General features: G+C 39.5%; 1 protein-coding gene across 1 annotated transcript; it reads right to left on the bottom strand.

Moving 5' to 3' along the window:
• Positions 1 to 2,623: 2,623 nt before the first annotated feature.
• tigara (TP53 induced glycolysis regulatory phosphatase a) lies at positions 2,624 to 8,381 on the bottom strand. Its single transcript, XM_061036755.1, has 6 exons — positions 7,885 to 8,381; positions 6,503 to 6,540; positions 6,292 to 6,413; positions 4,937 to 5,014; positions 4,705 to 4,815; positions 2,624 to 3,026 (listed from the first exon to the last, which is right to left on the bottom strand). Exons 1-6 carry the CDS (start codon positions 8,043 to 8,045, stop codon positions 2,640 to 2,642), a joined length of 897 nt encoding a protein of 298 aa, XP_060892738.1. The 5' UTR covers positions 8,046 to 8,381; the 3' UTR covers positions 2,624 to 2,639.
• Between the last annotated feature and the right edge of the window lie 790 nt (positions 8,382 to 9,171).

Consider the following 9,171-nt stretch of genomic DNA (forward strand, 5'->3'; position numbering starts at 1 on the left):
AACTGGCAGCAGACGGGCCACATCAGGACCCCAAAGCTTTCCATCCAGCCCCCAGAATATAAATCATATCGGGTAATTAAACAACAAACATAAAATCACAAGGCTGAAATATTCTCATAAGGTTAATGGGAGAAGTTGTTTTTTTTCCCGATCTGACACCAACTTCTTTACATCGGGCTTGACAGCTGCTGTCAGGCATATGTGCAAGTATATTTTAAAGTCCGGCCCCCACAGTGTCTGTCAAGAGAAAAGCTGGCCCCTGTACAAATGTAGTTGATGACCCCTGCACTAGGCTGCCCGGCTTCCTGAAGTGAGCCTCTCTTATATGACCTGTTTTAGTGGTCAATCATATATCCACTGTTCCCTTATAGAAACAACTCTGAAGATTCCCCCCACATACTAGAATAAAAAAGAAGAATTGACAAAGAGTGTCCTTTCCCCTTCTTTATTTTTAGGGTTAGTGTATTAAAACATTGTTTCAAGTCACATGACATGTCATTAGGAGAACCACACAAACCACCACCAAACAATCCTTTTCCTAAGTATGGAGAGGCCACAAAAAGTGACACGGGCATTCTGCACTCAGCCAGTTGATTATGTAACTGGCAAATATTAGACCTGGACAAAAAAAATGGACAAACCAAATCCTTGCATGTGACAAACGATTCACACAAGGCACACTGACTGAAAGAGAAAAGATCAAGGCTTGATGTGCCCATGAATCTAAATGTTACAACAGTTATTTATACACTCATTTAAAGCAACTCTCACGTCACATATGGCAGGTTTTTGTTGACACCACTTTGATGCAGAAAGAGTTTACAGCTAAATAAATCAGATAGCATTCAGACAGAATCTTAGACACAGCAAAACATTTTGTGTTTTTCTCACAGGTTAAAAGTCATTCACAGTGCACCTTCATCAATATGGTCTAAGAATCTGATAGTAATATACCAATCGTTACTTTATTCAACACAAAGTTTTTAATTTAAACTTAATACCAGCACACATGCATCCCTGCAACACTGTCACAGTTTCTTGTCCTGTATTTGTCCTTGCTGACCCGAGCGTTAATTCACAACAATGACGAGTCACTCATTTTCCACAAAGTCAACAGTGCTGCAGTTCCACTCGAGTTTCTCACCAAGATAAAAGTCAGAGGGAATAAATATAGAAACAGAGACTCATTAGAGCACACGTTTACATGAATGAACAGCCAGGCAGTAACAAAGTGATGATGATGTTAATCTGGAGCTCAAAGCATCTATCTGAGGTGAAATGACAGGGCTTGACTCATGACACAGCAAATAAATGCCGACATAAAGAAACAAAATAAAGTTTGTTGTGTGGGTATATATGATGGGCTGGATTTCTGATGTCGATTAAGAAGTTTATAACTTTACAGTACTGCAGGGTTGTTACACTATCAGGTTTCTAAACTGTGATACAATTGTAGTGAAAATCAAACAGTGTAGATACCTGTTTCCATAACCGTGGCAACAAAAAGCTATCCAATGCACCTTTTATGAAATGACAAAATAAAGCAGGAAAAGTTCTGAACACTTGATATCTTGCATATATTAACACAGTGTGCTCTCTCTCTCTCGCTCTCTCTCTCTCTCACGGCAGCTTTTGTTTAAAGGTCACATATTATCTTCCTTTTTATCCAGTTTAAATAAATCTCAGAGCTCCCCAAAACATGTCTGTGAAGTTTCTTGTTTTGAAATGCATTTGATCATGCCTATAAACCCCTTTATTTCAGCCCTGCTCAGAACAGACTGTTTCTGTGTCTGTACCTTTAAATATGTAAATGAGCTGTGTCTGACCACGCCCCCTCTCTGGAAGGGGATGTGACTCTGGCTTTCTTGTACCATGCACTATTTTTAAGGTTGAAAGGCAGACTCAGAGGGCAGAACAAACACCTAGCTATGGGAGTATCACCCACCTGGGGGAGGGGTTACTGCCCTTTGTGATGTCATGAAGGGAAAATCTCCAAACGGCCTGTTTGAGCACACATTTTCTGAAAAGTGGAACAGGCAAAAGACGGAGAGGATGGACTTTTCTCATCATTGGGGGGTTTGTCAACAGACTAGAGACACATATTAGAGTTAGAGAAACATGGTGAAGTGTATTTTGCACAATATGTGACCTTTAAGATGACTGAAGAGCTGATGTTTTTTTAAAAGCGTTGGTACTTCAAACTCTATTAAGCATTAAAAATAACTGAGATTGTATCGTTCTAAGACACGAGGTATCGAAACGTTTCAGAGTATTAAACAGTTTGATGACCGAACCTTGACGCAATGTGTTTGTCAAAACATGTGGACATCAATCCAGCCATCATTTGTGAAGTCACTTAGACGCTGGTGGCGCAGTGGTTACTGTGCGCGCCCCATGTATGGAGGCTCGGGTTCGACTCCCAACGGTGGCTTCTTTCCCGCATGTCATTCCCTAGTCTCTCTCCCTGATTTCTGACTCTATCCACTGTCCTAGCTCTCCATTAAAGGCACAAGAAGCCCAAAAATAAATCTTTGAAAAAGTAATAATCTAAATTAGAATTACTCTGACCCTCTGGAGCTTTTCATACTCCCTCTTTAAAGCGCTCTCTCTCTTATCTTCTTAATATTTCTCAAATTCCTCTATTTAACATGGTCTCCTCTGTGCACAAACACACAGCACATCTCCGCCAATTTGAACCTGCCGTCCTCTTTCCTCATGGTTAGTAAAAACCGACATATCCCTGTGTTAGGACTCAGAGAGAACACGTGTGCTTTGTCCGAACCCTGAGGCAAGGAGCAACCTAACTCCTCCACAAAGTAGCGCACTGCTACACACATGTAGGCCCCGTGGGTGACAACCAGAGCGTGGACGGGGACGCCCCTGACCCCATCGTCTGCCTTTCCCTCAGCAGGAGGAGTTTGTTGTGGAGCAGATAAGTCGGCTTCATCCTCCCCTAAGTCATGCCAGTGGTCGGCCCCAATGTGCAGGAGCATTTTCTCCAAAAACTCTTTGACCCGCTCCTTCACCTGGACAGAGCACAAATTATAAACTGTGTCATGCTTCTCTTGCACTTTGTGTGTGCACTTGTCACACACAAAAGTGTCTACGTGCAACTGTGGAAGACAAATGTGAAGGGTCATTATATTAAAAACAACATAGTCACAACCTAATCCATGCCAGCTCATTCTGACGCACCTGTAAAACGTTTAGGAGTCGGGGGAGGGAGTCGTGTAGCCGACACTGATTGGGGCTCTGAGTGCCTACGTCAAATCTATATTTGTACATCTGCAGCATCATCATCATGTGCTGGTCACGTACTGGGTTTGAGTTAACGTCCAAGCCAAGATCTAATAGATGAAGCCTGACGAGGTTCCTTTGGAATAGAACATCCTTCCTTCCTACGCCCCCACACTCACACTCTGTCCTCCCACACAGTCTCCAAGACAGATAACATCAAGCTAAGTGGTGACTTTTTAATCAGGGGCAGTGACAAACACTCTGAGGTTGTTTGGCATGTAACTTTGAGTCTTGTGATTTAAGCTTTAAGCCAATTGCTGGTATTTACTAAATATCTATAAAATGTGTAGAAAAGAGGCCCTGACATAAAGCTGACATCAGAGCTAAAGAAGAAGTAAAGATGTTTTCCAGTACAGTTTCAGGTGTGTTGAGGTTGGATTTGTATCTGGAGGTCATTATAGATACAAATTAATTGTGTTTACCTTAAGTACAACACGTGAGAATCTCATTGTCTTTGTGTATCTTGTATCTCCCATGTAAAAGGAGTTTAGCTTTAAAATTACATTTCAGTTTTAATCTGATTCATTTTATGCCTCAAAATCCCTTGAACACTTGGAAGAAAAACAGCCTCACAATTTTTCAGAAACAAAGTCTGTGACATCCTTGTGTTTATTTTATTATTATTTATGACTCCTTATAAATATAAGTCAATATGACCCCTTTGTAAGATCTGCTTTTTCTTTGGCATCATAGTGTCTGCTCTCAGAGGTAATCAGAGTAATGTTTTCTATTTGATTTCAGTTTTGTCTTTTGAATTGTAGTAATATAATAAAATGTGGAAACTTCACAGGGGGTGAAGCATTTTTTTAGGCATTGTGAGTCTTGTGACCCCAAACACCTGCTGAACATGACATTAACTCACTTAGATGATTGAGTTAATTTTCACCTTTATTCTTTTCATCTTTATTCATGTTGATGTAATATCAAGTTTTCAAAATTCAGATTTTGTTGTAGTTCACGTGGTGATATATACAGAATAATTTATTTTACTGTATGAACTAAATTCTGGTCTACACTCTGTTATTGAGAGACATGCATCTCACACACAGAGGCCCAAAATACACACATGTACAAACAGGACCTATGGACATGCACTAATGGAGAGACGTCATAGTGAGGGGGCTGGACATGAAAGAACGCCTGAGCAGTTGGGGTTTAGGCACCTTGCTCAAGGGCACCTGGACAGTGCTCAGGCAATGACCTGGCACCTCTCCAATCAGACCAACTTCCATACTTTAGTCCGCACTGCAACTTGAATATAATATTTCTTGACATGTCGCACTTTATGAATTTCCAAGTGGAGACAGAGCATGACAGACAGCCAGGATTAAACAAGAGGTAGAGGAGGACAGTGAGATGAAATGATAAACAGCGAGGGGAACATCACAGTTACACTGACAGCCTCACCTGCTCCTGCGTCTCCCCTTCAGGTGCTGTGAAGCTCAGAACGGACTGACCAGCAGCTTTGGCCATCTCTCTAAAGTCCTGCACCCGTCCTCCCTCTGCAGTCCCAAAGCTCTGTAAAGTCAGTGACCGGATGACTCGGGTTTCTTCAGTAATGTGTCAATATATCTCATGTTAATGTTTAAGTATGTTTAGCTGGGGAGTTATAATATAACAAACATGAAATGATACTCACCCTCTCTTTAAGTAAAGGCTCGCACACCATCTGTAGACCAGAACACCTGCTGCTGCGTTTCAGTATTGCTTCAGCAGTCTGCAAAGAATAATAATGCAGAAACATCTTTTTACATACAGACATGCTGTTGTAGAGAAGGACAAAACGTTTCCCCGCAGCTTCTCCATTTGAAGACAACAGGAGGTGTCATTATGAGTTCTAATCTCTGGGCTGTAAAGTGACACCATGTCATAAATATTACAGGAATAAAACTGCCAAAAAAAACTCTAAGCAAGTGTATTTTTCTGATTTCTAATCAACAATATCTAAATACACTCAAATTACAGACACATTCACCTGACAAGTCCAGACAAATATCTTAATTCAAGATATTTCAAGTGAGAAATAAGGCCTGAATTCATCGTAATGACTAAACTAATCTACTAATTTTACTTGATGAGTGTCTTGAAATGAGATGTATGATCTATGTAAACGAGTTTGTACCATAAACTTTAATGGATGAAGCCTGAGTGACGTCAGCCATCTGTTCCTGCAGGGGAAGCTGGAGGCTCATCCGCAGCAGCCGCCAAGCGGGAAATTCTGTCTCAGCCTAACGACAGGCTGAGAGCTGGAGCTGAGGCGGGTTTTAAGCCTCTTTGACGTACTGTTACATCACGCCCACCTGTCAATCAGGTCAGTTAAGCGCCTAACTATGGATAACACGCATCATAAAATCAAAACATAGTTGAAAAAAAAATTTCTTCCCCCGTACAGTGTGTGCCAGTGATGACAATAACCACTCAGACCCGTTTCTTTTTTGTACCAGGCTGTAAACATGTTAATTTCTACTGTAAAAACTGTTTTTTTTGGCTGTGGTGTGACTCCCTGTGTTCCTGAAGCCAGCCTCAAGTGGACACTCAACAAACTGCAGGATTTAGCCTTTTGCCTTTCGCTTCATTTTTCACGACTGGAGGTTGCCGCTTGGTTAGTGCTCATAATTTTAAGACACAGTAAAATGTTCTTGCCCCATTGGAAGAAATTTCTACTCATTACAACCAAATCAGGTTTTTTTTCACTTGAAATATCTTTTTTTTTAAAAGGTTAATTTTTGGGCTTTTTATGCCTTTACTAAGAGATGGGACAGTGAATAGAGTCAGAAATCTGGGAGAGAAAGAGAGAGTGGGAGATTAATGCGAGAAAGGAGTCATAGGTCAGATTCAAACCCTGGCCGCCCGCTTAGAGGACTGTAGCCACCGTACAGTACATGGGGCGCGCACACTAACCACAAGGCTACCGACCCTCGACTTGAAATAAGATGTTTATCTGGACTTGTCAGGTCAATGTTTTTTCAGTGTTGAAAAACTAAAGCACTGTACCTGCTGAGCCCGCTGCATGTCACTGACAAACACGTTGCTGAACTTGACATCTTTCAGGTAACGACCTGCGGCTTTTGCCTGCTGCAGCCCGATCTCAGACAAGGGACAGTCTATAGCCTGGCCTGTTTTAAAAAAAGGTGAGAGTATAAAGTAAGCAACAGAGATTGATGATTTTCATTTGAATCTCAGAGATATCTTTAATCATCTGTACCTTGTAACAGGCCTTCTTTATTGTAACGTGTTTCCCCACTGCAGAAAAGGAAGAAAGCATTCATTAATGTCACTGTACAGGAGCATACATTATTTACTTTTGATCTTTCTAATACAATGCTTTTCATTTATTTATTTCCCCCCTAACTTAAAAGTAAACTCCCGTACACTTTCTCTAACTTGCAAACAAATTTTATATTTCTGTCATCAGAGTTTCTATGTTTTTTTTGGTACACGATCAACACCATAGAGGGATTAAATACATTCATAATTATGATGACTCCCTGATTCTTGATATGAACTGACAAATGGATGTTTTACACCGCTAAAGATGAACATCTTTTTAGCTTGTGTAGTTGAATAATTATGAAAGTTTGAATTACTGACAAAATAATTTTAAAACCAAAAACAGGTCCACCTGAATTCTGATTTACAAAGATTTGAACAATGTTATTGTCAAAAAATGTTGTAGTTTTATATTGTTTCATCAGTAGCCTATACTTAAACTGGTTAGATTAGATTAGATACTTTATTAATCCTTTGCAGGAGATTACACCGTCACAGTCAAGACACCACATAAAACTGACAAATACAATTTAAGAACATAAAAACAAGACATCAAAAAATACTAAGATCGTTTTTTAAAAAAGTAGACAAAAAAATGTGGGTTTATAAATAAAAGACATCCTAGAAATATAATTAACCTTTAGTGTGCAATGTATCCAGTGTGTAAAATCTGTTAAAGGTTATTCTACTTCCTTTGCGTTTGCATTTTAGTGTCATGTTGCTTTTGTCTTTTTGAGCACTTGGTAACAGTAGTTTCGAAAGGTTTTATATGTATAAAATCATTGTTATTTATTTAATAATAAAGTGGTTGATCAGGTAGCCTACCTATACCGAGTTCATTCTTGGACTAACGCTGACCTCTAGCGGTCGGGTGAAGGTACTACAGTGTTCACAAACTGATAAAGGCAGCAGGGCAGCAGGTAGCATGGAGTTGACTGGAACAGCTGAACAAGTGTCATGAATCCCCTGCTCATGAAAGAGACATCTTCAACGTTGACTTTGATTATCCAGTAACAGCCCTCTGCATACAAACTTACAACAACAAAACCCTTAAATAAATAAATAAAGGCAAACACTAGCCTACCTTTAGTAGATTCAAAGAGTCTGCTAAGTAGCCTGACAATTGTAGCGATACTATTATGCACTTTAACACAGCAGGCATACTTCAATCGTTTTTAAGTAGCTACAATATGCAACAAGAAGAAGTTTGGTATCAAACTGAAAGTTAATACATTAAAGCGACAAGCAGCACCCTGAGCCTAATATAATAACATTTACAATACATATTTAATATGTATCATCGTGAAGTACACTTACTGTCGAACAAGGGTTAGCCCAAATGTTAGCTGTTTCATACCCTGGATGTTAACGGAGCTACGAAACATTGTAGCTGCCGTGAAGACGACTACAGAGAGGCGTGTCGAGACTTGAGAGGAAACAAAGTGAAGACCTATGGTGAAGACATGTGGTGAAAACATGTGGCGAAGACATGTGGAGCACTGAAGTGACGACTGGGGAGAGTCAATAAGCTATAGAGTTAGTTTTCCTGCTCTTCGTTATCCATTTTATAGGCAAGGTATGATGAATTATTAATGACAGCTGCAGGTTTGTGACAATCATGAAATACATTTAGATTCTAAGACCACAGGTGCATTCACGTGGTGGCAGAATAATCGGAAAAGTGGGTGTCCAATTAGAAAGTTCACAAAAATGGTCCCTTCAAGACGAAAGAACTTGGACTTGAGAGAAAACTTTTCGTATTTGACTGGCTCAAAGTCATATAACGCTAAATACAAAATACTTTTTTGATGTCAGTCATTTGTTTTTATTACAAATTACCATTATTACAATTTTTTCTAATTTGCATTTTTTAATGTTAGGTTCATACCTCCAGTTGCTGCAAATTAAAGTGACCCAGATGAATTGTTATTACTACATTACAAAATAATATCTAGGCCTATGTTGCGTCAATGTTTTAAAGATTATAAGCAAAAAAGTCGATTTAGCAACTTGGAGAATCCGAGCATCCGAGGGGCACTTGAATGCAGGTTTAGCAGATATTACCAGCCAATCAGATTGGCTGAAAACATTAATGACGTTACCTGGGAAATGGACATACCTGTGATGTATTCATACATTTAATTAGATCAAATCTCCTTTATCGACCTGTCGACAAACACAATTTGTCTCCTAAACCATGTCAGAATTTCCCGTTAAAAATACATGTTGTATTTCTTTTAAATAATAATAAAACCTCAAGGACACTGTCCTAAATAGTTTGGTGATATATCCTATTAGGAAAATTATGTAGCCTAACTGTATATAATATGTCATTACATAGCCTACTGCCTGATTTTTTAGGCAAATGGAAAACCATACTATAAAGATTCATTTTTTGCACATGTCTGTTTTTATTTATGAGTGTCGTTGTAGGCTACATACCATTTAGTGTGCGAGTCAAAACACAAGGCTTAGACTAATGCAGCCACTAGAGGTCATAGATTGGACCTTTCTCCTTACAAACAAGTGTTTTCCACCTGTCCATGTCACCACAGCTCTCCCTGAACATGCAGGACATTTTGTATTTTATACTTTTAATGCAAT

The sequence above is a fragment of the Labrus mixtus genome, chromosome 4 (genome assembly GCF_963584025.1).
Source record: "Labrus mixtus chromosome 4, fLabMix1.1, whole genome shotgun sequence".
NCBI classification, from domain to species: domain Eukaryota; kingdom Metazoa; phylum Chordata; class Actinopteri; order Labriformes; family Labridae; genus Labrus; species Labrus mixtus.

What these genes read in the sequence shown, in the direction of transcription:
- tigara (XM_061036755.1), bottom strand. Translation starts at nt 8,045, where the DNA reads ATGTTTTCACCACATGTCTTCACCATAGGTCTTCACTTTGTTTCCTCT. An exon ending in ACATGCAGCGGGCTCAGCAG is followed by an intron (nt 5,015 to 6,291) that starts GTACAGTGCTTT and finishes TATTCTTTGCAG; the next exon opens with ACTGCTGAAGCAATACTGAA. An exon ending in AGCCTTTACTTAAAGAGAGG is followed by an intron (nt 4,816 to 4,936) that starts GTGAGTATCATT and finishes CTGACTTTACAG; the next exon opens with AGCTTTGGGACTGCAGAGGG.